Source organism: Harpia harpyja, chromosome 12 (genome assembly GCF_026419915.1).
Source record: "Harpia harpyja isolate bHarHar1 chromosome 12, bHarHar1 primary haplotype, whole genome shotgun sequence".
NCBI classification, from domain to species: domain Eukaryota; kingdom Metazoa; phylum Chordata; class Aves; order Accipitriformes; family Accipitridae; genus Harpia; species Harpia harpyja.
In genome coordinates this window covers 39,743,435-39,771,224 of record NC_068951.1, presented here as the reverse complement: position 1 = coordinate 39,771,224, position 27,790 = coordinate 39,743,435, and the positions used below count along the sequence as shown (strand labels likewise).

General features: G+C 46.0%; 1 protein-coding gene across 2 annotated transcripts in view; it reads right to left on the bottom strand.

The window, feature by feature from the left end:
• Window positions 1–27,507, bottom strand: part of MECOM (MDS1 and EVI1 complex locus) — a 345,547-nt gene extending 318,040 nt beyond the window's left edge. Inside the window, exon 1 of one of the 2 annotated variants that reach the window (XM_052804152.1) lies at window positions 27,433–27,507. In XM_052804152.1, the coding sequence (XP_052660112.1) occupies window positions 27,433–27,469 (37 nt within the window). In that variant the 5' untranslated portion in view covers window positions 27,470–27,507. The remainder of the gene's footprint in view (window positions 1–27,432) is intronic. The other variant, XM_052804154.1, reaches the window with a different exon arrangement.
• Between the last annotated feature and the right edge of the window lie 283 nt (window positions 27,508–27,790).

Sequence of the window (27,790 nt, the reverse complement as noted above, 5' to 3'; positions counted from 1 at the left end):
CAAGTGAGAATTTATCAGATGTGATTAAAGAAGCATCTTGTCTCTTTCCTATCGCCTCAAAAGGGGCATATTTTGATCTCCCAGCATGTCTTGCAAACACAGATAAGCACAGGCACCGAGCTGAGAGATCACAGCAGAAATTTGGCCTGCCCAGAAAGTTCATGTTTGGATCTCGGCATCCTCAGAGCTTCCCTCTGAATTGCAGGGTGTCAAAGCCGCCACCGCCGGGGAGCGGTGGGGCTCCCGGGGCAGGCAGGAAGCCAGGCAGATGCAACCGCAGAGCTGAGCTCCAGGGCTTCAGGCAAGCCACAGTTCCTTAAAAACCCCATGTGCACTGCGCAAATCACCTTCCTGAGTGTCCCTGGACTTTATTCCTTCAGAGCATCCATTTCAAACAGACCATGCCCTCAATATGAAAGGGCAACTCCTACCCATGACTGTGGGAGTTTCATGAAAAAACTGAATATAGCCCTTTTGGAACACCTCTAAATGCATTTCCCCATGCTGCAAGCATGAGAGATCCAATACAGAGCTTGCTGAACCAAAATCCTGCACTCACATAATGAATCTGTTCTACAGGTGCAGCCCTTTCTGCCATCAATACCCTAAACATTGGCCCTGCTCCTGATGCCTTCTCCTCCGTGTCCGAGCTTGCTTCAACAAGAGGGAAAAATCTCCCATTGACTTCAAAGGCAGCTGGATTGGGCCGGTATGTTAAAAATGCACTTGTGCTCTCAATAATATTATTTTTAATAAGCATGAGTGATAAACTCATTGGTAAGTGTACTATTTTATAGAGTAACTATAGAGATGCAAGTTATTTTTTATTACTGTGAACCAGCCAAAAGCACCGAAACTCAGATTATAATAGCAAGAATATTAATTTGCACCAAAAAAAAAATGCTTTCCCACCTGCAAATTATAGTATGCACTTACTCTCATTAATGATCTAGTATTTACACTCACATTGACCACAGAGTGAGCATTAATCTGATAATAAAGAAGCAATGAAGAATTTTCCAAACATTAAAAACATTCATGATCTGTGAATCACCTACAATCCAAGGTGTCGCAAACATTCATCTCCCTATGTGTCACTCGCAAACATCTGTCCCCTCTTCCCCTCATACAAACACGCATTCCATTCAACCACAGATACAATCAGGCTTTAATTTTATTTTTCTCACATAATGTTAATCAAGAGCTAAAAAGATAATTTCCTTCTACCACAAAGCAATTCCACTGTGGTGGAACAAACTGTTATCTTAAGTTTCACAGAGCAATTGTTCAATAATTCCTGTTTGTGGCTCTTTTCCAAATCCTTGAGAATAGCTCAGGCTGCCAACCCTTCTTAAAAAAAAAAAAAAAGAAAAAAGAAAAAAAGAAAAAAAATCACAACAGAAGCCAAAAAGCACTTGCTGTCACTCAGGGGTTCAGTGGTGGCAGGCTCGGCCATTTCTCAGAAGAAACTCCAGTCCTGAGACTCCAACACACAGAAATGCACTGTCTGTTTGAAGACAATTGCCTGGAAAGATATAAGCTCCCAGACTGTAAATTTGTCGCAGCACTGGCCCTCCGAGATGGTGTTATCTTGGCTTGGTGGATTCAGTGAATTGGAAGCTCCAGGAGGAAAAAAAAAATAAGGATACTTGGCATTTCTGCAGTTTTCTACATGCAAAGCGCAGAATGAGCTTTAAACGATTAATGTTTGTCAGAGAAGAATGGGAGGGTGTTTTGTTGCATGAAAGGAAACTGATAACGTGGATTTCTTCAGCGAAAGTAATAAAATGTTCTGTTTCTATGGAAAAAAATTAGAAATAATAACAACAGAAAGCACCCTGCATTTCAAAATCACTATTAATTTTAGCCTGTGAGCTCACTGAGGAAGGGACAGTCATTTACTACAGCTTGTACAATGAGCAGCACAACAGGGTGCTGCCCTGCCCGTCGGTGGGAGTTACCATCAGACAAATATTAGAGCAATATTAATCGTCACAAGTGAAAGTGCAACATTAAGCTGCCATTTCAAAATCTCTGGGTCTGAGCTGAGTGAAGGAATAGGGCAGGGAGGGAGGTCCAGGGGCTCAGACCAGCCAGTACCGGGCACCGCACACAGACCTGAGCTGCAGTCCGACCTCCTCCAAAGCATCCCAGTGTAACCCTATGGCATCCTGGCTGGGGTTTCCCAAAGGGTTTGGCCATGGCTTGCAGGAGGCAGTGCATGCTTGCTCAGGGTAGACCCAGCTGCTGAGTAAGTCTGGTGTTACCACCACCACCACACTCACATCATGTTCAACCCCAATGCTAAAAGGGGCAGGGGGGGTATCGGGGGGGAACAAGATGTTTTTTATTCCAGAACATAGGTGTCTGCAGAGATAATCTGTGCAAGTGGATTAACCATAATTTTTTGCTTCATTTAAATGTTTCTTTACATTGCTTGCACTTTGGTGTAAATGCATGTATCCCAGTGAAGCTCTTCTCACTCTACAGCAGAATAAAATTGAAGAATTGAGCCCAGGCCCTCTTCTCCAGCCAAAAAGGAAAGAAAAAAAAAAAAAAAAAAAGCACCACCCTCTGGTTAGAGTAACACAGCAGGCTTTTCAGGGCTGGCATACACTATTTTACCCAGTCTCTAAAATTTTTGGACTCAGAGCACAACAGAGAACAACCTGACTGTTCTGGAAAGATGCTCTCCAGGCAGAAGAGGGAAAATAAACAGATATAAATAACCACTGGCTGCAGAAGAACTTGGCTGCATCCGTACCTGCACACTGCACAAAGGCAGTGAGTTTTAGACAAGGTACAGCTAAGATGAAAATGCTGCTGTGGAGCTAAGCATGACAAGACATGGTTTCCCACCAGTCTAGTGTGCTGGGGCTATCCCATGCCCCTCTCCCCCCCCCAAAAAAGCCCAAACATATTACCATGCAAAGATAGGCTTCACATTAGCCTTTTGACCTATTTGAGCTCACAAATCAGATCAAATGTATAGAACTGCCGTAACAGCGAGCATCAGCAGGAGCCCACTGCCACATGGTTGAAACCCCATGGAAGGGAAATCAGCTTGGCTTCCCTGCTGGGGGTGGACCAGGCTTCAGCCTGCATAGCTCACCATCTCTGCCATGGGACAAGAGGCTTCTCCTGCTGGCTGTCTGCTCAGGATGAAGCTCAAGAAAAGCAAAATCAATAAGGACAGGAAGAGGGGAGAAAACAGATCACAGAATATCTGCCAATACACAGATCATGTATCGTGTTTTGGACAATTCTGTGCTCAGCCATGGAGGTACCACTTTGAAGTAATTATCAGGAATGAAGATATTTGTTAATTCATGTTCTCTCCCACGGCTTGCCAGGCAAGCAGTGTTTGTAAGACCAGGTTCTTTCCACAAATCCTCATGCATAAATCCCACTGAGATCAGCTGGGGTCCTGCACAAGCCTCCCAGACCATAACATGGACAGGAGACCACACCTCCCTTTCATCCCAAATCCAGGTTCCCACGTTCAGTAGTTTACCTATTACACCCCAACAAGCCCTCCTGAGTTAATGTCCCTGAGCTTACAGGGCCCTTCCCTTTAAGTTCCTCCTGACTCAGAGATGCAGACAGGAGAACGGCCACCCTGGGCTAAAACACACATACACGCACATGACTTAACACCCTGATCCTCCAGGATAAGCTATGAGCCTGTAAATCACCACACTTCCAGAAAACAATAGCTACCTCTTGTTTAAATAAAACTGCACCTGCTATATTAACATACCACTGAACAACTGCTTTGTTTTTCACTAGGCATCCAGGCTGAAGCCATGCTGCTTCCTGACCCATATAGTGGAAGACTTATTCTTAGAAGGGTATAGGGGTTTCATGCCGCACAGCAGCATTTTGCAGTGATCACCTTCCTTCCTTCTTTTGTACTGGGGCAGTACATGGTTTTGTTTAGCTTTCAACAGGTTTATTTCCATCACAGCCCTCCAAGACCTTGCAGCCCTTCTTTGGCAAGTGTTCCTTCATTTTGTTTCCCATCTTGGGCTATTGCAAGCTCTGAACTGCTATTTGGGCCATTTCGAATCATTTTTCAGAAGATCCTTCTCCCATTTGAGTTTGGGCAAAGCAGGCGCCAGCTGAAAATTTCTTTGCCAAATGTTCAATCATCGCTAAATCATTTTGCTCTCCCCCCAGCAGGTTAATTATGATGCCTGTTTCAAGTTTATTTCTCTCTACTCGATGCTTGTTTATTGATTGCACTGGGACTCTTTTCTAATGGAGTTATTTTACTCAAATAAGGTGCTCAGCGATGATTGAAAAATGGACTGCTTCAAGAGGTTGGGTCACTGATGTAGGGAGCAGTAAGAGTCTTGTAGAAGTGTGCAGTGGATACAAGAGCCAACTTCACTTCACCAAGAAATACGGTGTCTCCCCCAAAGAGCATGGATCGGTCATTGCTAAGCCAAAAAAATGTTTTATTCCTGAATCTGAGCCCAAAACAAACCCAAATCCAGCCCAGCCAGCACATTTCCACTTAGATATGCGTCTTCTGTCCTGCAGGCTACCGTGCTCAAAACAAGCACCCTGCCTCCGCTCACCACCTCCGCCCGCAGCCGGGAGTGCTTCCTTGCAACTGGCTTTCCAGGAATACAGTGCCCGCTCCTCCTCGCATCCTCTTCCTGGATGCCTGCCCCACGCCACGCTTCCTGCTCGTCCCACACGGCTCTCGGCCGGATCCGGCACCTCCTGGTTCACGCAATCATTTCCATTCTCAGCTGACTGAAGCCAATGAACTTTGTGGGGAGCTGTGCTCCATGGCCCCATTCAATAGTAACGTCAAGGCTTTAGCCATTTAAAACTGCAGCTGAACTTATAAAAAAAAAAAAAAATCTGGATGCAGACCTTCCTGAACAATTATTTTAGAAATTGTAAGAATATTTGTCCTGCTCCTGCAGGCACTACTAGTAGGTTACTCCTCTTCCTTTTAACCTAATTATGGCACTGCAGCCTGAGCAACAGGTGACTTTTTTTTTAGTGCAGCAGCTCAGAATTAAAGAGAATGTTATCAAACTGCATTTCAAGGCACTATTAGGAGTTGCTGGTGAATCCTGGAAGCCAGGTTGCAAAGATAGTCTTCAATTAATTGACTGACACTGACCATCAGGGCAAGTGGGATTTCCTCTTACACAAACCAGCAAACACACAAGCCCACACCAGCATCCTACCACATGACTCTTTTATAAGAGCAACAATATCGGCACTCCTCATCTACAAAGTCTCCATCCAGTCCACTTTCATTATTGTTCCCTCCCAATCAATATATTAAATTACTTTTAAAAAGCTTCCACATGCAAGATGTGACATTTCTCAAAGTCCCATATAGAGGAAGAAATTACCCTGAAAGCGAGGTTAACCTCCTGGTCTCTCTGTCAGCAAGGTGTGTAACCATATACCAGGGGAAACAGATGCCAGCTCTTCTGAAGACCTGCCTTGGCCAGCACCTGCCCTGCCACATTCTTCACCTGTGATGTGCCCCCACCGACAATTCTGCCCAATGTCTTGGCCAATGCCTCCAGCAGCACCAGGTGATTTGGCTGCCTCCAGCCCAGAGAGCCCAAACTGGGGTACAAAGCACCTGCTGTGCCTCATGCCAGATCCAGCACCAAGATGACCAGTGGGAATCACCAGTGCCAGCAGAGCTGCACCTCTGCAAGCCTCATCAGTGCTGCAAGTCTTAGTGGTGACCACAGCCACCCACATGGGTGCTGCCACCCTACCATGAGAGAAGCCCCATGTGGGATGGCCAGGTGCTGAGAAGCCTTTGCAGGCCAGCAGCAGCTTGGGGTCAGCAGGAACCAGTACATCTTACAATGAAGGGAAGCTGAGCCAAGCTCTGGACCAGCCCCTCCCCGACACAAGGGCATTTGAAACATGGATCAAGAACAAAGCTCTTCGTTAATAACAGCTTGTTTTGTGCAGTGAAAAATGTGCAATATTGGGTTCACAAGCTGAATTCCAAACTGCTTGGCCATTTTCCCTTCAGCTTCCCAAATTTATTGAAGTGTGAGAGCTTGGCTGTCTTTATAGTGTTTGAGTGACTGGCACATCACTCAGTCGTGGAGACTCGCATTCCTCATCACTGCTGTGTCCGAGGGCAGAGTCAGCTCTTGCGTTCGCACGCACTGGTCAAGTTCAACATCCACTTGTGCATCTGCAGGACAGCTAATTTCCACAGAGCCCTCACCAGCCTCCCTTTATTTTGCTGCACTGGGTGCTTCCTTCCTATCTTGCTCCTTCCAAAAGCCAGACAGCTCTATCACCAACCCTCCCAAACACAGCGACTGATCCTACATGCATCTCTGGAATATGGATGTGGGGAAGCCACCGCTCTCAGCATCTCCCAGACTTACAACGGTCAGAGACACAGGGGGAGGCCATTCCCATCACCATTGGAGGTAAGAGAGATGCCTTCATCCTCATGGCAGACGGTTGTCTGCTGACTGTACATACGTGCAACATCTGCCAAGGAGAAGGACCAGCTTGTGTCCCAAAGGGGTAAAGAGAAAAGCAAAGGTGGGTCATTCAGCCTTGGAGCAAAACCCAGGTGAAGCACCACTCCGCTCCCCACACAGATCTTTGGCCCCTACACCCTTCTCCTGCTCTAGCCACCAGAGAGCACTTCTTCCCTTCCCTTTTATCAGTCAGGCTCACAGATTGAATGTTATCAATTGACAGCTTTAAAGCTAAGGAATTGTATAAATTAAATACGGTCTGCAGCAAATATACTGAGGAGCTAGAATTTATATACACACTAGATATGGGAGCTCTTAGTTATTACCCACTTAAGGCTATGGCACTGATGAATGGTAAGGCCACCCTATCCCTGAAGGCACTTTTCATTACCCACAGTATAGGAATATTGAGAGAGTGTGTGTATGTATCCAGCACAACTGCTCATTTCCATAGTTCTCCATCAGGTTTGCATTCAGTTTATAAAATAAAAAATTACTCTGGGGACATATTTCACTCATTCCAGAACCCTTTCTCTCTCCCTCTCCCTCCCAGCCCATATCCCGGCTGCCTCTCTACTCCTCCCAGCCCTGATATGGTAACAATGCCTTTAAATCTGATGGAATTTATTAAATGAAACAACTTAATTACTATCAATATATAATGTTGTGTACTTCAGCCTCAACCGAGACGTCTGATCCCATTCTGCTCCTGACCTTTAATGGCCATCAAATCAAAGTAATTTTGGTCAGCTCAGTACAGCTCTGACACATGCCCAGGTCAGGAAGATGAAGGGACACTAATCTACCATGTTACCCTGCCCTTTGTTTAATACCTTTTTCAATAGAATTTAATAACTGGAGAAATGCCAGTTTTCTGTCTAGTTTGGGTTAAAACCTCTTTCGTTGAAAATAAATAATTATGGAACATTCTGAATAGCCTAGGGTTTACATAATTGGTGCCTCTTAGACAGAGCAATATACTTGCCTTTGAAGTTTGCAAGGAGAGGAATTTAGGAATTCAAATCAACAGCAGCGCTCCTGAGTGCGCTTCGCTCTCCACCTTGGAGGGGCCAGTGCCAAAGGAGGCTTAATTAAGGGAAGTGAAAACCACTTTCGATTCACCAAGGTAACACAACAAGTGCATTGCTTCCTCTGAATTGAGGGGAAAATAGCAGGAATGCTTCCACTCAACAGCAGCTATTCTGCAGGCAGGGACACAAGTCCTTCGGGGAGGGAGAAAAAAAAAAATCTATCATAAAATAACCAGTAACACAGCACCCCGTGCATAAGGACAACAGGAGTGTTTAGGTTCAAGCATTACTATTTATACACATTGTTTTCCTAGTGCTAAACAAAACAAGTTTTCCCATGCGAAAGCAAGGGACACTGCCAGGAGAGCTAGACACCCTGTCTGGATCGGACAAATAGCTTGACTTATTGACAGGGCAGCTAGATGCAGCAATATTTTATAGTGGGTTCACTTTGCTAATGCACTTGCACCGGGCCACTTTCAAAGCAACCCCACACTTCGGAAAAAACTAACTGCAGCACAAAAACATCACGTCAAGGCAGATACCGGTGACTCTCTGGAAAACCCTTGCTGCATCAAATGCAAGGGCAGGAAACTAGGGAATCATTCAGGGATTGCCAGGTTTCAAATCAGCCCTGCCTTTGCGTTTGTGAAAGAGGGAGGCTACAAATCATATCTGCCTGGCTTTTGAAAGCACCAGTCACGGAAGCTGAGCAGAAAACACAGAAGGATGTTTTTGTTAATTACCCGTTTCTCCAATACCCATTCTTTACCTTAAGTCATTAGTCATGTAACATAGCAGGCAGGTAACAAAAACCAGCAACCGAGATTTATAGGGCATCTCTCAACCTGAGGGTCCCGCAGCAGCTTACAGGGTTGGGATTACATCATGCCAGAGCTCTTCAAAGGCTGAAGGGCCAAAACCACGCTTGGTGCAGGCTCCATCACACTGCAGGTGCTGCTACAGGTCACAAAGAGCTTTGCAGATCCACGGAGACAGGCTCCATCTGTCCCAGCTCCCATCCGAGGCTAGCAGAAGTGGGATGCAATGGGAACCGTACAGCTCAGCATCCCTGTGCTGCCCTTGCAAGGGAAACGGGGAGGTACGCCATCGGCTCTGGGGGAGTTATTCGGGTGTAACAGAGCAGGATTTGTAATCAATCCTCACCCAGACACTTACTTGAGAAGGAATTCAGGGTTTGGCTGTACGTACACCAGAATCACTTCACAACCACTGAATACATTTATGGTGTAATTGAATCCTTTAGTGATTTTTCTTAAAGGGAAACCTTATCCATTTAGGGTCGATTCTGCATCATTAAAGTTAATGGGAGTTTTGCCACTTACTTCAGTGACAGTAGAGCTGAGGAGGGGTCGGGGCAGGGCAGATCACTCTATGCAATGCATCAGCAGCATCTCTGGCTGTCAACCTCTCTGAGAGTCATGAAAGGAGTATTTTTCTTTTATTTTCTAGAAAAGTTTAAGAGTAAATGGGACAAATACTGAGCCTTGATCAGAGGTCTGTGACCAAGCTCTGCTCTCATCCAGGCTGAAGTAAATCCACAGGGAACCTGCTGAAATCAATGGGGAGCTAGTCTCAGCGTCTGCAGCGGTGCATGCTGGACACAGAGGGGTTTTAACACTGCTGTTAGGTGCTTCCCCCACACTGGCTTTGCAAGAAAATAGTATCTACTCTCCAGACGCACAAAGCTGAAGTGCAAAATATTCTTTTGATTCAGAAGTAAGCACACAAAAGCATTTTTCCTCATAAACTGCTATGCAAACCTTTTCCCTTTTCCCAGCCAGCCGTTCTCTGCATCTGATCCCACATCTGGTTGCCCTAAGTGGAAAACACTGGTGAGTTTAAATGGCATGAGTCAACTCCCATAACTAAGAAGGGCACAGCCTAGACCACCAAATCACAGCTTATGAGTCTTTCCTAGAGCATTCCGAGATAAAAGATCTTGGTTTTATTCAAACAGAGCCAAGCCCTGCTGATACCTAATTTTGCTTCTATTACCTCATTAATAACCTACAGACATTCGCAGCTTACACTTCTTTCTGTCTGCGTTGTGGTTGTCATACACAGGCACGAGGGCTATTTCTTGTTGTATTTGTTTTGGGTTTAATTCCCAATTCTAGTCTATGCCTCTGCCACCTTTGCAGGGCTGGGCTCAATTAACCCTTTTGTGTTCTCTTTGCAACGAGCTGCAGCAGTCGACAGGCAATACACAATCTTTTAACTAGTATTAACGTATTCATGTGAAAATATTCATTGACAGCTTTATGTAGCATGGCAATCACTAGAAGTGGGATTTAAAGTACAAAAGTGGCATTTAGTAGTTAAGTGTAAAGGCACTTTCACATGTCACTTAATTGTAAACATGTTTAACATGTCTATTTGCAGCTAAAAACAAACCTATATCTTTAACAAATATTTTTCATATTGGTCAGACTGGCAAAACCGAAAATCAGTTAAAGTAATTTAACCATGTCAGGTAACCTCTTTAAAAAAATGTTTTAAATGAGGGATAAAACTGTTTACAAGTTTTTAACTGTAAAATATTTTCTTTTCTTCTTGTATCTTGCCAATATCAATAAAGAAACAACATGTATAAATATATATAAACAGACACTTGGCATAAGAACACATTTCATGAAATATGAGTAATAGAGCAGGAAAATTCAAAGTATATTTCTTTTTTACTGTATTGAATGGATAGGTTACCTTAAAGAATACATTCTGTGCAGATGGATGAAAATACAAAGTGCATGCAGGATATGTAGGATATGAACAGGGTGTTCATTTCCAGGTAGAAATACAAACATTTTGGTTCATTTCAGATCTCACTTACGCTGCACTATTTGGTGTAATTTCATTGACTCCCATGTATTTGGACTTCAGTCCAGCAAAGCACTTAAACACATGCTTAGCTTTAAGCGCACAATAGTCCCCTTGAAGTCAAATTAAGCACATATTTACGTGCTTTGCTGGATCGGGGCCATACTACAGATTTACACAGATGTAAGTGAGCTCAGATGAGCTCAAGCCACAATGTTTGTGTCCAGATTCAAATCCAATTGGCAAATGCTTTCAAAAGCCGGAGGTATTTGGATTAGGGGTTTTGGTCCGAGCCAATCTGTAACTTTAGTACCTGAACCCGCATTTCTTGTGCGCCCAAGACTCCCATCGGCATTAGTGGAAGCTTTGGAGGCACAAGAAGTACAAGAGCAAGACCTCTGGGACTAAAGAGCCAATTTACTTAAACCCAAATTATAACATTTTTTAACCTTTAGATTAAACCAAACTCCCACCAGAGTTCAGGCCTCACTCCATTACATTTCTCACCCAGCATTTGGATTTTTTGTTTATCGTATTACTATTGCTTTTGGCTATCATTTGCTTTATTATATAACATTAGCCTAGGAAAAACTAATGGGCACCATCAAATAGCTGTTAACATAAAGCACTTATAAACAAGTGCCATTAGTGAACTAGCAGAGAGCACAGGAACTCATTTACATTACATCTGTTAGTGTTGGATAAACACAGATTTATGATTTTAAATGGCAAATGATGCCTCAGCTTGGTCAGAAATTAATTTCCAGGTTTCTCACAGACTTCACCAGTCCAGCAAATGGACGCCACATGCTGAACCCCCAGCTACAGATAAGCCAGCTAAGAGGTGCTAGAGACAAAGTGACACACACGTTCACCCAAGTGCATGCACCAGCCTCTAACATCACCTGCGGCATCAGACATGCAAGCCCCTTCCACAGCCACATGGGGAAAAAAAAAAAAGTCATCTTCAAATCATCAGGAACAGAAGTTATCACCTACCACTCTGCGGCTCCAGCATGCTCTACACGGATCAACAGGTTCCTGCTTCTGGTATTGCTCAGACCAGAGGTGGCTGCTGGCTCTGCAAAGCCTGTGGTTCCCATAAATGTGGGAAACGCTAGCACCGACATGGGAAATCCCCCTGGCCCAGCACCGAGAGCAGCACAAGAAGCTGGGGAGCCCTTTCAGCAATTCGTGCCTTCTCCAGAGGATGCTCCTCAACAGCAACAGCCTCCAATGCACACCTCACCCCCGCTGTGGTCAGCAAAGCCTCTGTGGGACAGCACAGCCAGTCTCTGCTGGTTTTATCAGACACTCTTACAGGATTAGCACATCTTTTCTTGCTTATTAACCAAAACCAGAGCAAGATGGTGCTATTCAATCACCTCCACTGCTGCAAATACAGCAGGCAAAGCGCTCACCATGCACAGCACACTGTGAGTTTTCAAGAGACAGTATCTCAGCACCCTCAAATCCATCTCCCCTCTCACACACCACTGACTGGGGCAGCACAAAACTAAAGAAACACACTGGCTTCTGCCGCTGACTGATGGCGATCTAAACCTGCAGCCAGAAATGAATGCTTTTTTTCTTTTCTTTTTTTTTAAATGTATTTCTGTACATTGAGAGAAGTACACAGAATATGGCAGAATCATGGAAGAGGAAACAATGGAGGCACTGGCACTCAAAGCTGTGGCAGAAAGTAAAACAAGACATAGCATCCAACACCTATTCCCATAGCATTTTAGCTGTGGATAGGGAGATTGTGCTCGGAAAAGTGGTTCATCATTCCCCCAAGCTAATCTCCAACATCATCTGAAAAGTACACGGGAGGAAGAAAAAGTCTTCCTCCTATTGCTTTGGGATTTTGTAACCAACACTGAAAAAAATCAGTGCCAGTAGACACAACACTAAGCAAAAACTCTGCAGAAAAAAAGAAAATTAGGTGTTTCTCAAGAAAACATCAGATCCTTTCTTTTAGCCTCTGCCCAAATTCCAGGAGGAACAACACTTTGTTGATATCAGTTCTGGGATGACACCTTGAGACTGCTGTTATAGCATGTAATTACACCAAGGAGATGGAGACACCCCCAGCTTCAACTGCAGGCAGTACTAGGGGAAACTGAGGCAGCTTCACATTGTGCCAAAACCCAAAAGGCAAATCACCCCCCCAGCCTCAACCTACCACCAGCTGAGCAGTGCCTCACATGATAGCTCCACAAACACACAATCCCACCCAGAGCAGGGTATAAAACACCAGCAACAGTTTCCATGGTGTCCTACAGGATGGACAGCAAAATACTTGGCAGGAGAAACATGTCTTCTACCCAGCACAGAACCAACCTTCAACATTCATTAATTAGCTTGCAAACAAGCCTGAAATAGAGGGCCCAATTTCACCATGATGTGGCACAGCTGAGCAGGTCCCTCCCCACTGCATGGAGGTGAAGCTCAGGAGAGGCAGGATGCACCCTTGCAATCTCTCTTTTTCCTTTGTACTGAGTGATCTTCACTCCTGTATCTTCCACCACCCTTACATCCCATCATATCTCAGGCCATCTGGCACATAAGGTGCACGAACATACCAGGCGAGCCTCTGAAAACCTGAGAAATCCTGATGCAACCACAGGAAGAAATCAGCTGGGCAGCCTGCATACTTGAAAGGCTGCAGAGGACATCAGGTGGTGCACAGTCCCAGCTCGTTAGTGCATAATTATAAAAGCAGATGTCCTGCTCTTCCACACTGCTTTTTTTTTTTTTTTTTAAATAGATTATACACAGTAAAAAAAAAAAACCACAACTTAGTTAACAGCCTTTCCTCACTTGAATGCTCAGGAAGCCAGTAACGATATAACTCAAGTCTAATCTTTTGCTTCTCTTCAGCTGGTGTTGCACATCTCAACAGAGTTTTTTTTAAGACTTTATATAATTTTTTAAAAGCCACCAAGATCAGTGGAGCTGTAATACTGGAAAGATGTCCTAAAGACTGATAATAGCACTGAGGGCTAGAAAACACAAGAGTGACTGATGGGTAGTCCTGATAATTCTGTATATCAGGAAGTGGAATGAGAGATGGATAGATAAAATAATGTTGTTATATAGCCATGAAAACAAGCTTATAAAGATATTCCCAGAAATTAAAGCCCAGGCTGTCTCACCATGATCCTATGCTCTGAAACAAATGACACTCAGGGAAGAACGCAATCCCCAGGAATATCCAGAAATCCAAAAGGGAGAGAAAAATCCTTATTTTAAAGAACTGTAAGTATTTTCTGCTTCTAAGCATTAGAGGCTAGAGAAGACCTTGACGGAGCGAAGATTGCCCTGTATCTGCTTTCTCCCCACCCTGGACGGATCCCAGGGTGAACAGCCAGCAGAGCTGCATCGAGTCCATCCCCTGCCAAAGCAGGTTCTGCTCTTACACCAGTTTTACACCAGTTTAGCTCTGTGTGCTTTGGGGTTGTTACTTGAGCATGCTAAGAGGAAAAAACCCTCCGAGCCAATGCTATCTGTGTGGTTCCTGTGGCTGACACGAGGTATGGCTGGGCAGGCCACATCTGATCGGCCAGGGAAAGGTCTGTCTGCTTCTGCTCCTCTGACCGTCGGGGGAAAGGTATCTTGGAGAAGAGAGGGATAAGAAGCTCCAAGAGCGAGATAGTTTGGCTGAAAACCCCACCAGTAAAACATACTTTTTCTTGCTAGCCTCCTGCAGTATATGTCTTCAAGCTATTGGCAGATTTGAACGCACAGAAAATATCTTTTGCTAAAATATTTTCTGTATCGAGATGATCCAGAAAATTTCTGAAATTAAGTACCTTCTTCCAACTGAAAGTGTATTTGCCAGGTACTTCTATTAAGTCAGTCCAGTGTCAAAATACAGCAGCAGAGGTTAATATTTGGATGTAGCTGTTTTTCTAGCCATTAGTATCACTTTTATTTCCTTTCCTTTTTGTTCTTTCCTTAACCTCTTTTTTACTGCTGTTAAATTCTTTGCTTTCATTTTTGCAGAAGTTCAGCCTTCCAGCCCGCTCTCCGATGCTGTTAGACATCAGCTCAGGCTCAGACTTATTACTTCTGATATGTCACTCCGCAGGCAGGGAGCCTAAAGCAACACTGTTCCCTCCAGCCCTCGCAAGCTTCAGCTGGATCTTCACCGACCCGCAGAGTACAGCTATTTCTGCAGAGCAGGAACTCGGAGGAAATATGTGGACCTGAAGGGTAAGCCCAGCACCTTGGTTCACACTGAGCCTCTGAAACAGGAGACGAAGCAGGAGGTCAGGATGCACAGAGGTGATTTAGCCATGTTAGCTTGCTGAGCTCATGCATGTATAGATATAGATATATAAAACTGGTATAGCACTGGGGAGAGGAAACCATGGAGAACAGCATATTTAGGGCCTATTTAGTGTTTGAAAAACACTGATCATCTCTTAAATCAGATGTCCTCAATTACTTTAATATTCCTGCACAGAAAGGTGCCAGCAGAGCTGATTTGTTTGCCTCCTTTTGCTCAGGGGTCTGACAGCAACGTGTCAGGCATGTCCCATCTCCCGGTTCTCTCCTCACCACCACCCCTGCCTACTGTCTGGTCACTTCCATCTTATTTCCAGTGCTACCTTTGCTGCTGACAGCGAGAGATAGCCCTTTCCTTCCAGTGAAATACAGAAGGCTGGCAGAAGGAGTTTGATGGTTACTGGCTGTCCTATGCACGAGGCGCATAAACAAAGTGGGTAAAAAGACATCAAATATTTTCTCATTCTCTCTGCTCTGTGGCACCAGGAGGAGCAACCTTTTGAAAAGGAAGTACAGCCATTGGAATGAATACTCCTTTTTTCTCTAGTTTCTTCTCCTTTTTTTTCCTTTCCCACAGTGGTCTCTGCATTCCTTTTTCTCATTCAAGCTACATAAATAGTACTGAGCACTGATGAGGTCTAAATTCTGTTTAAAACCCCAGAAAGGGCTTTTAGGGTTATATCTGAGTCCTCAGGCCAGTTATAACTGGAAGAAGAAATGTCTGTGATTTAGTGTCTAATAAACAAACTGCCAAGGTCAAGATGGCATCTTCTCCCATACCCATAATCACTTCCCTCAACATTTTGAGTTGTTGCATGTATCAGCAGTACTCCTTCTAATGCCCAGCCACATTTAATTTTCCTTCTATAAATGACTTCCCAAAGAGAAGTGGGTGTGAATTATTACATTGTAAAATAGATTTTTAAAAGATGAACCATGCCGAGTGTAAAATAACTATTCGTGTGAGGAGGAAACATAGCAGAGGTTTACCTTGTAAATCCCATCGAAGGAATTCTGGATCTAGATTTACACACACACATATTTTGGCCAAAAGGCTGAGGGACAAGTGATTTTAATAGCCTCTGTTTTGGAAGATGAGCCTTGAGATTGTGATGATCACCTCGTGTGTAAAAATCAGGGCTCTTAAACATATTTCAAATTACAAATGCTTCACCCCCCAAAAAATAAGTGTGTGTTGCTCATCCCTGGACCCGGGTCAAACTATTCGGTTGGCTTTAAAAGGACTATTCCTTCCAAAGGCTACCCAGCCATGCTGTGCTCAATGTACAGCTTTTCACAGCAGAGCTGAGTGCTGCTGTCATGTCCTGCCCAGCGGTCTGATCCAAAAATCAAACATTTTGGGAACCAGGAGTGCGTGGCACAGCTTCCCACGGCAGGTCCGCATGCTGTGCACAAAGCCGTAGCACCTTGGCTTCTAACATTTCTCCCTATTTACAAAATATTATATCTAAAACTGTTGCACTGGTAACAAAATTGCAATCAGAAGTTAGGAAATTGCTAAATAAAGCCCATTTTACTGTCTAACTTCAAAGAAAGCCATAAAATTATCAGTCCTCTCTTTCCTCAATATATTTTCTTTGCAGTTTGTGATGCTCCATGGGGTATTTCTCTATGTGAACTCCATGATGGTTTGGCTCCAAATTATCCAAACATAAAAGTGAGCTTATGAAGCCTCACTCAGAGGTTGTGTGGACCCTTTTTATTGGCACAGACTTAAAAAAGAACCTTAATAAACCTTATAGGCTTGGGGGACTTTTTGGTTGCTGACACTTGCCAGCCACACTGCTTGCATCCCTCTTGCAGCACTTGAGTGGAAAGCAGGCTGGAACCACAACCCGGGGATTTTATGGGGCTGGATTATCTGCTGGTATTGCCCCTCTTCCTTCCCGGTGTATCTCAGAGCTATTTTCTTTGAAAGCAAGTGGGTGATGCTGCAAGGATACTCATAGCTTAATGCGGCTTGATCACCCAAGGTTACGGACATAGCCAAAAATAATAGGGTCGTCTAAAATGGAGCCGGGGGGCCATTTGCTGGCAGAGGGAGAGGTCTGATGGGATTAAAGCTGAAGCACATCCACCCATGTGCAAGCAGAAAGCCTAGCACTCCGCAGTCCCGATTCTGTGGATTTTCCTCAAAGCATCCATTTCTCCTCGGGATTTTATTACTGCCTCCAACGATGCTGTAATTGCATACGTAGGGCAGCAGGCCCGAAGTTTAATCTGCATTTCTTAGGGCCTAAGCTCTGCGCAGGCTGCCTGTGTTTGCACAGAGCTCAGCACAACAGGCATCCAGTCCTGGCTGGGTTCTGTGGTCGCTGCTTTAATTCAAGTCATAATAAATAATAATGTCAGGTTGGAAATAAATCTTCTGGGTTTGGTCCATGGCTGATCCTTCAGCATGGTCCGTGCATGCGTGGTGAAAGCACCAGTTGGGAAGCTTTGCTGCATCCCATCTTAGGTCTAACTCTGTGCCACCCCTTCTGGCTCAGTCTCGGTTCGGTTTTCACTTGGGGCATTGGTTCAGTACAGATAATTTCACCTTTTCTCTCATTCTGAGCCAGGTCACTGATGTTAAAGACAACGCATGGTTTTATTCCCTCAGATCTCTCTGATCTGCATCGTCTGGAGTGACCTTGTGCAATATTTCTTCATTTCTCAGTTACCTTGGCTTTATCTGGTATCTTCCATCGCCCATGTACCACAAAATCCTGGATAGTAATTATTCAGGCAGAGCATAAATACTTAATAGCACTTAACACGGGCAGTCAGTGACTACTGAGATATTGCTTACTATATGAACTGAAACAGTGAGGACAAATATATAATACTGTCTACCTTTTACAATTAACAAGTCTTCATTATTGCTGTGAATTATCATTATCGTGACACAGTAACAATAAAACAGCAAAAGTATAAAGCAGTGCTGTTAACTCAGATACAGCTGATATCCTTTTGCTTTTCAATGTTGTGTATTCTTAGACCAATACTCCATGCCAGTCCCTGCAGCCAAAAATACATCAAGAGCCTAAAAAAAGTAAAATAGAAACATCACTTCAGAATTCTTTCAAACAACATGTTTCCTTTTCTCCCTTTATACAGAGCCACAAAGAGAATCGGAAAGATTAAAACTCACAAAAAGCATTGCTTAATTCCTCACCAAGGTGCAAGTAAATAAAATGTGCCACAGTAAGTTCAAATCGCAAAGAGTTTTCGAGAGGGAGAGGTTAATCATTTCTGTCAAATGTTGGAAATGTTAAATGATTTTTAAACCAAAAATATAAGCACCACCAGTGACTCAAGCCATGTTTTAGACATGTTTGGGGTGATTTTTTTCCAGCGATCAGTGCTTGTCTCTCACATACCTTCTGTTTTTCTGAGGTGAAATTGGGAGGCATGAAACAGAATGCATACTAGAGGCACCAGGTACTTTCAGCAGCAGAGCTATTTGTTTAGAAGGTACAGATTCAGGCTATTTGGACAACCACAGTCCTTGGGATGCAGAGCCCGGCAGCACAAGCCAGGGGTGCTGGATCCCTCCCGCATCCCCCAAGCACCCGCCGCAGCCCCCAGCGGTCCTTGACCCATGGCAGACATGGAGAACACGAGGAATGGATGGGGCACGGTGGGAAACAAGTATGCGAAGTCACCACAGTCCCCCCCATCAGCAGTGTTCATATTTCATCGTAATGGCTAAAATGACTCTTAAATGAGGCCAGATTATAGGGGCAACCTAATTCACTTACACTGATGTAAATCCAGGTATCTGTTACAACATTGCATGTTGGGGCTCACCACAGAGCAAAAGTTGCTGATAAACCCCCCCTGAGGACAAAGGGAAGCAGATTCCTCCCCGCCAGACCCGATCCAAAGCCCATTGAAGTCGGTACAAGCTCCTTCAGCTCCAGTGGGTTTGGGATAAGGCCCGCGGCGAGTGCTGAGCCAGCTCTGCTGCCAAAATACAAAATCCTTTTCCATTGGCTTTGCCAGTTTGGTGTTAATACATGTGTGAAGGAGCTTGGGGAGGGGGGGAGGTTTTTGAGGGTTTTTTTTTTTTTAAACTGAGGAATGATTTCACCCTTGCCAGCATGTGGACTTTGTGCAAAAGAACAGGAGAGGGGCAGGAGATGTTTTTCTGAAGCCATCAGCTCCCTGTCGCAGCATCTCAGTGGAGGGTGGATGTGTCCATCACAGGGACTCTTAGGTCCCTTGCGCGAGGTAAGTCCCCGCTCTCCGCTGCAGAAGGGCAAATCTGGAGTCATGGGTGGGTGTGAGTACAGAGCCCCGCTCGACAAACTTGGCTGAAATTAGAGGAGGCTTCATAAAATGTGGAATGCGGGAGGCAAAACATCCCTCGGACACAGGTGAGCCCCCCATCCCAGTACAACAGAACCTGCTGGGAGCTGGTATCATTTTAATCCCATTTTCCCTAGTAAACAACATTGCCCTGAACCATCCTCCAGTTTTCTCTACCATTCAGCTCTTCCCCCACTGCCAATTTTTTTGTTGCATATGTCCCATACAAGATGCTGTTGCCCCTTTGGCTCTCCAGGGGAAGGGCTCTGCCTTCCTATGGCTTTCGGAGCGTGTAGCCTGGCCGGTCTCAGAATTAGACTGGGGCCTTTGCAGGCTGCCGCAGTATAAACAGTTTCAGTAGGGCACATGTTATACAGTAAGATCATCCGAAACCAAACATTTTCCCACTGCACACAATAAACATCCATAATAAATTGCATTATACAAAATATATTTATGGCTAATTTTTTAATTTAAACCACCTGGGAAATTTTTGTTAGATTGGTTGATAGGAAGGTCTCAGTATTCTGGTAATCTAATGATATCTAATAGACAAAATAGTATGATGTTACAACAGTCTCAAAGCTTTCATTTTCTGTAGCCCTCTCAGAGATCAAACTGGCAGAACTCATATTTTTTGAAATTTTATACATAATTGGTGATGCAATTGCCAAAAATAACCTATTCATAGAAGTCTTGCTCTTCTGGTTTCTAACTTACTGTAATCACGAAACAGAGCAGCGCACTGCTTTGCAATGGAATATGGGTTTGGGTCAGGGAGCAAGGGCTACGGTTGTGTGGCAGTTTCCATTCTGCGGATTATTTTACAGGCAATTTAAATTTAGTTTAAACAGGGCTAAAAAGTAGTGCACCCATTCAGACATATGAGCAATTCTTCAGAAAAGGAATAAAGCTGTAACTTGGGTATATCTCTTTTCTGAACGAAAATTTTGCTCCAATATAAGATTTTCTAAACAAAAGCTGTTGGTGCCGAAGGGGACAAAGTGTTTCTATTACATAAATTAAGCCCAGACCTGCAATCCTTCCACCATAACACCCTCATGCTCATCACAGATCAGCCAAGATTTCCAAAAAGGCTCGAGATCATCACAGATCTTGTTGAGCCAGCCTCTCTCTAGTCAATACAAATCCCAGCTCGAACCGTGCTGTGTATCTGCAATGAGCGCTGGCCGCTTGGTAGTTGCTGGACTCGTTTTAAAGTGCAGCCCATACCTTTAGCTACTTCCTTGCCTCCTGTTGTTCCTGGGACTTGGAGGCCATGTGGTACATTTCAGCCTTAACTTTGAATTTCCTTTATTTTGTAGATCAAACTTTGACATTCCCTTAAGGTAGTGGGGTTTTATGTTGTTGCATATATCCTAGTTTAAAAGATAATGCTTCACTGAAACAGGCCACAATATTAAACCCTGAAATAAAATGAATTGTATTTCACTTCCCAACTCCTGTTGCTGGATTAGCTCACTTTTTTTTTCTCTTTGTTACATATTAGCACCAAGTACAATATTCATTGCAGGCTAGCTTCCCTCCTCCCACACGGCTCTGTGGCTGCCTTTTCTTCCAGCAGCACTGGAGAAGGCAATACCTCACTATTGCCTGGAAATGCAAACAAAAGGGAGGGAACATAAAGTCAATGATCAGGCAGGGTTACTTTATACCCTGAGCATTTTATTTTTTTTTTATTTAAAAATGGCAATGCAAAGAGACAGAGTCCTGCGGATAACAACATCCACTTCTCCTTAGCTTCTCCATCCCCTTCCCCACCTTGCTCCTTCTTAGCTGAGTTTATCTGCCAGAAACACCTCCCTCCAGCAGCAAAGGGGGCCTGGAGGTGCTTTCTGATGCTTAGTGGTCCATATCATGATCTATACTGGTCTTGTCTGGTTCCTGGTCTGGGTGTTAAGAACTGCAGCGGTAACTAATTGCACATTAACATGGCAGGAACCCACTGGAAAGCTGTTGCAAAGCAGTAATCAAACCTCTGCGACCCCAGACCCCCCTCTCTGTATCCTAACCGCAGCGTGTACACTCTCTTCCTCCTCCTCATCTTTGCAAAACCCGTCATTGCCTTTGCCCTTAAACACAAGGACAGGTCACCCCTGAGTCCAGCACGGCTCCGGGGACGCCTGCGATACAGGTAAGCAGTGATAAGGATGGCAAAGACTTTGAGCCAGACATGGGTTCTGCATTGTCTGAGTTGAACCCAGGTTTTTTAATGGCCATTTAGTTTTTAAGTGCATTCCTGTGATCCCAGCCTTGAGCTTATGTCTCCCTATGAAACGGCACTGCTTTAACTAGGTGCATAGATTATAAAACCAGGAAGAGTGGTCTGGTCTGGTCTGCCCCTCTGTATATCACAGGCTACAGGAATTCCCTAAATTAATTCCTGTTTGGATTAGCTCATATCTTTTTAGAAAAACAGCCAACCTTAATTAAGACAAAGGAATTCCAGTGATGTTGAAACCCACCCAGCTCTCAGTAAATTGTTTTACTGGTTAAATACCTTCACTACTTAAAATATAAACTGTATTTCTAATCTGCATTTGTCCAGCTCTAGCTCTGTCTACTGGATAATACGACACTTGTATCTGCTAGTTTGAAAACCCTATGGGATTAAACCTCTTTCTGCTCTTCATAAGCCACTCCTTGCCTAACTAAACAGACAATGTAAAACTGATTGTATTAAATTATGGCAAAAGAGCACTGAGTTTCTCCAAAACTGACAGCAAACCTAGTTAAATTTTAAATAAACGAATATCGTAAATGCTTGGTCGGAAACCTAAGTATCTGAACAACCCCTTCCAAAGTTTAAGTACATCTGTTTAGAAAGTGGTTTACTGCAAAGCAAGGCAATTTCTGTGGACAAGGCTTCATTAGCTGAGATTTATAAAACTCCATCTGCTTCCCCACTGCCCTTTCCTCATCCACCCTGGGCTGGAGCAACCACCGATGCTTTCCTTTATCCTCCCACACCACGTACCTGTCCTGGCAGAAAATTCATTCCACTTTCTTCTTCAGCAACTTAGACAGCTTTATCGGGGAGCTGTGCTCCCCAGGACAGCCAGAAATACCTTCTCTGTCCAGGCCCCTTTACTTACATGTGAAGTCAATCAATATTTTACAACGAATACTCCCACCACAGAAGTACACAATTAGTGCCTTTGGGAAGCATCCCAGGGAACACCACACAGGCTCCTGTATATCAACTCTGTCCATGTTCCCTATACACACCCACAATGTTTCAGAGCCTGTGTGGATGTACAGACATAGGTGCACAGCCTGCAAGCACCCCAGGAGCCTACGCATACCACAAACCCTCTCTAAACCAGTACATACATTAATCGCAATTGCAGATATCAAATGTATTTACCTGCTTTTCTCTCTGTATGTGCACACACATATATATAGGTATTTTACACATATATACACACACATATATATATCTCCATGGCACAAACAGAAAGGTATGTTATGAACGCACATGTATACACACGTATACAGTAAGCACAGACACATAGACACTTAGGTGCACTTAAATAACTGGGTGAATAGGTGAATATGAACACTAATAGCCATTTATGGCAACAACAATGAAAGCTGTCCCTGGAGTCCGCCTATGGTACAGCAGCCAAAATGATTGAGTATGTACAGGGCACTGCTGCAGCTATGGCACTCACATGGGCCTCCTTTTAGAAATGATTAATATTTAACTGACTTGGTGAACCTGGCTTTGGTTTTAGTTATGATTAGATAGCAGGGTGCACAGAGCCACTAAGGACGTCGTGGGATGTCCGAGCAGCTTCCACTCACGCTTCACAAGAAGACAGACAGAAAGTGAGAAGGGGAGAGAGGGAGAGATACGAGGCACTAAAAAAAAACCCCTGTGCTCAGCTCCATTTGTGTTCGTTTGGAAAGAAAAGGGGGAAAAGCAGCCTGAGAGGCTGGTGTAATAAGATGCTGTAGCTTTCATGAAAGAGGTGAAATAATTTTAAACACAGACACACAATGAGTTTATTTATTTAGAAAGTTGTTAAATAGAGTCTGGGAATTCAAATATTCAATGTTGACATTGTACAGAGCTGGCGGGGAGCCAGCCCCGGCTCTCCGGAGGGACCCAATGGCCACGGCGCCCAGGCCCTCGCCCCTCCCAGCCCACTAACTAGGTAAAAGCCATTAGTTATACCCACAAGCAATATCTGAATCCGAGTCAAATAATGTTGCCTCAGCCAGCCAACTTCAAAGGCGTGTAAGTGTGTTTGGCTTTTTAGTGCTGGAACTGCAGCAATATGTCACACTTTTGAAAGAGTTTTGTAAACAGTTCCTTCCCCTTTGTAGAAACATTTCTTAAGTTTCTTGTACCCCATGTAAACAGCGTTAATTAACAAGGGTTACATTTTTCATTTACAAGCAGGGCTGTATTAATAACAAGCTCGCCTTTCGGACCGTCCTTTTCCTTTGTGTCCTTTCTCTGCCCTGCACCGCGGCCGGCCCAGTGTGGCCGGGGAGCAGCCGGGAGGCACCGCAGAGCTCGGCCATGGGCTCAGCTCCGGGCGGCATCGCCTACCGCAGCACCACAAATTTGGTCCCAAATTCAGTGGTGACTCTTGGCCCTGGGTAAGAGACGGTGGGAGAGAGAGAAAGGGAGAAAGAAAGAGAGAAAGAGAGAGAGAGAAGAAGAGGAAGAAGAAAGAGTGGAAAGAAAGAAAAGGGAAGAAAGAGAAGAAAAGGATGAAAAGGAAGAGGAAGGAAAAGAAAAGGAGAAGAGAAGAGAAGAGAAGAGAAGAGAAGAGAAGAGAAGAGAAAAAAGAAAAGAAAAAGAAAGATGGAAAGAGGAAGGACAGACAGAAAGAAAAGAAAAAAGAATAAAGAGAAAGAAAGAGCGAGGGGGAGAGAGAGAACAGGAGAAAGAAAGAAAGAGAAAGAAAGAGAAAGAGAAAAAAGAAAGAAAGAGAAAGAAAGAGAAAGAAAAAGAAAGAAAAAGAAAGAAAGAAAGAGAAAGAAAGAGAGAAAGAAAAAGAAAGGACGAGAGGAAGGAAGGAAGGAAGGAAGAGAGGAAGGCAGGAAGGAAGGGAGGAAGGAAGGGAGGAAGGAAAAAAGAAAAGGCAGAAAGAGGGAGCGAAAAGCCGCACGCACGCTCTCCACCCTGACAAGGGTTAATGAAGTGCCTGCTGAAAATGTGCCCGGCACATAATGGGACCGTGTCGCCCGTCCCCGCAGCCTCCCCTGCCCGCACCCGCCGCGCAGAAGCTATCCGGGGCTGCCGCCGGGCCGGGCCGGGCCGTGCCCAGGGCCGGCGCTCGGTGCCCCGGTGCCGGGGCGGTGGCGGGTGTCCCGGGCGGTGCCGAGCCGCCGGCAGCAGCGGCGGCGGGACCGGGCCGGGCCGGGCCGGGTGCGTGTGCGCGGTGCCGCCGGCCGCCCGCGCTGCCTCCCCCCGGCAGGGCTGGGCCGGGGCGGGGGGGATTGACACAAAGCGCCAGCGGCAGTAAAGGCGGACTAAGGCAGAGGTAATGGTAAAGCGACGGCAAATAAACAGCCTCGCTGAAAGGGCCGGGAGCCTGGACATGGCAAACATTTCCCTGCTCGAAAACAAATTCCCGGACAGAGTCTTAAACAGGCAAATAAACTTGCCAGCTCTGTTTTTCAATCAAGCCTTTTAAGTACTAGACTGAGGCAAATTACAGGCGCAGGAAAACCTGCTGAAACTTAGGAAAGTGTTATTTTACTATCTCAGATGGTTAGAGGGATCTGGATCTACCTTGGCTGCACTAAATTGCCTGTAAAAAAGTGGTGATAAAGTGTAAAAGTAACAAGTGCCTCCTTATTCACGTGTGTTCGCCTAATCTGATCACCTTCTGTCTCTTTATGAGGCTACTGGGTGGCTGGGGGCTACCCCGGACCGGCTGCAGGGCTGCGGCAGCCCGGGCTGTGGCAGGGGGTTATTCGGGGATACGGTTTCTCCAGGCGGGCACAAACCCACCCGAGTGGAAAAGCAGCTGCCCCGGGGGCCGGGGGCCTGTCCCGGCGTTGCGCGGAGTGGGGATGCCCGCGCAGGTGCAGCGCGGCTGCGGGCGGCCGGGCCCGCACCCCCCCCCCGGGTCCCACACCCCCCTCCTCACCAGCTGCCTCCCGAAAGCGTGGCGGGGAGAAAGACCTCAGGGTGTCTTTTCCCTTATTTGTACAGCTGGACATTTAAAAAATTCACTAGCTATTCCCCGCGTGGCTCTTCTTCTTGCTTCTGAAATTTTTTTTCTTTTTACTTTTTTATTGGGGGGGGGGGGCGAAGCCTCAAAATTATTTTTTAGGGATTTTTCACCCAGGTTAACAAAATGCGCGCTTCGGGTATTCTCCCTTAATTAAGAGGAAAAAGCCCTCCTGGGCATGAGCGATACTCATACAATCGGGGCGATTTTTCTTTCACGCACGAAGCAGTAAAAGTGAAATAATAAAAAACGGGCGCTTGATCCCGATCTATACCCTTTTCCATGTAAGAGGGTGAAGGCTACAAAATATTTTCTATTCTCAACCCAGCCAGAAAGAACTGAAAAGCTAAAAACTTTTCCTCTCGAACGACTAAATTACAGAGGTCGCCTTCAACCTCCTTCCACTTGCCATGAAACTGAGACGCTCTTCGGGGGGGAAAGAAACAGCTTTTCGAAACACACACACACCAAAAAATAAAAGCCCAGCGTTTTAAATATGATTTCCTTTATGAGCGGATTGTAACCGAAGGATTATTTAATACAACGCATCTGTCGGGGGGGTGGGGGGTGAAAGTGTTGCTGCTGCTGCAGCGAAAGCCAAGACGCGCAGCCCGGAGCAGAAACTTTGCAGACGATCGGATCTCGCCCACGGAGCAGGAGCAGGAGCAGCCCTGCATCGCTGCGCAGCGAGAAAAGCAAGGGAAAGGCAAAGAAACCTGACGGATTTGGTCGGGGACGTGAGATTTTTTTCCATAATTAGCTCCAAAGTAGGGATGGCAACCTGGAGATTTAACAATATATTTGTTTTCAAATTGTGGCGGCTGGATTATCCACTTTCAAATCACCTAATCAAATGCAGGTTGCTGCTGTTATTGTTAAGGTTCACAGAAAAGCTGATGATGATCCGGAGAGATCTTTCTCTTCCCCTTTTCCACGCTCCTCTATTTTTTTTTTTTCCCCTTCACAAATAAAGAGTAAATAAGCATCTGCTTTTTACGTCACGCAACTTATGCAACATTTCATCTGACTTTTTTTTTTTTCGCCTGCCCATTTTTTTTTTTTTTTCACTCGGGAATGTGAGTTGCCATCGCTATGGATATCAAATGAAACTTGCCCACATGTGTCAGAGAAAATAAAGTCATCAGCTGCTTTAAAAATAGGACGCGAAAGCTGGCGAAGTTTTGTTGTTGATTCCCTCTTTTTTTTAAAAAAAAAAAAAGAAGAAAAAAAAGAAAGCCCCAACACTGCAGCAGCTAAAAGCAAAGATCCCTATCATAAAGGAGAAACAGATGGGGCGAGCGTAAGACAAATAATTAAATAAGTCGGGCTTTGCGTGTGGACGGCCGAGCCCTCGCCTCGCGGAACAGAGACCTTCGGGCGGCCAAACTGTATAAAAAGTGCTGGAAAAGCGCCTGAAATTACAACATTTACATCAACTTTTAGCGGGTGACTCCAGCAGGCTGGGAGCCGCTCCGCGCTGCCCTGCCTACCCCCCCTACGCCCCCCCCCCCCCCCCGCGGGGTATCCCGACCACGCGGGGCGGCTCCCGCCGCCCCACCCGCACCGCGCTGCGCTCCGCGGCCCCACGCACGCCCCGCTCCCACGCGCGATTTGGTGGGATGGGGGGGGTGTTTTTTTGCGAGCGGGGCAGGGCCGGGGAGGGGGGGAGGGGGGGTGGGGGGTGTCCCCGGTAGCTCCGCACCGGCTACCTGCGCCCGGGGCTCGCCGCCTCCCCCGCAGAGCTGCCGCTGCCCCTCCGTGCACACGCACACACACACACACTTACACTCACACACACCCCCCCGCGGCCCCCAGCCCTGCCGACAGCCGACAGCGCCCACTATAGGGCCCGAAGCCTCTCGCACCCCCCCCCCGCCTTCCCCGACCCCCCCCCCCCCAACCTCCAGCCCCCGGCAGCAGCAGCAACTTCCAGCGCTCGCCACTGAACTTTTCCTCAACTCCTTGCCCACCTCCCGCCGGCCGCCCGTAGCCCCCCAAACCGGCTCCGGTCGCCGCACCACCCCCCCACCCCACGCACCCCCGGTCCCCGCGGCCGCCCGCCGAGCCGAGCCGAGCCGGGCTGAGCTGAGCCGGGCCGGGCGGCGGGAGAAGGAGGGGGGGTTTTGGGGGGGGGAGATGCTGCAGGTTGCCTGCGAGCTCCGCGCCGCATCAGACACGTCTATGCAACATGGCAGAGAGGGAGGGTGAAAAGCCAAGAGAAAGGGGTATTGCACCTACTTGCGGCCAGCTTCCTCGCCCTGCCTTTGGATCGCATGCTGCCAGTCCCGCGGCCGATGCTGGCGTGGGGTTGGGGTGGGGGGGGGCGCTTTTTTTTTTTTTTCCTCCCGGAGCTTTTCCTCCTTTTTCGCTCCCCCTCTCCCTCTCTCCTCTCTCCCTCTCCCGCACACACACTCTCCCTTTCTCTCAATCCCGGCTCGCTATCTCTCCAGCATTGTCAGTTTGGACACCTTCGCACATGCGCACGGGCGGCTCCCCCCCGCTCTTCAACATTTCAGCGCCGCCAAAAAAAAGTTTGCAGCGATCCATCACCGCCGGTGGGGACCCTGACAGCCGGCACCGGGGCCGGGACGGGCCG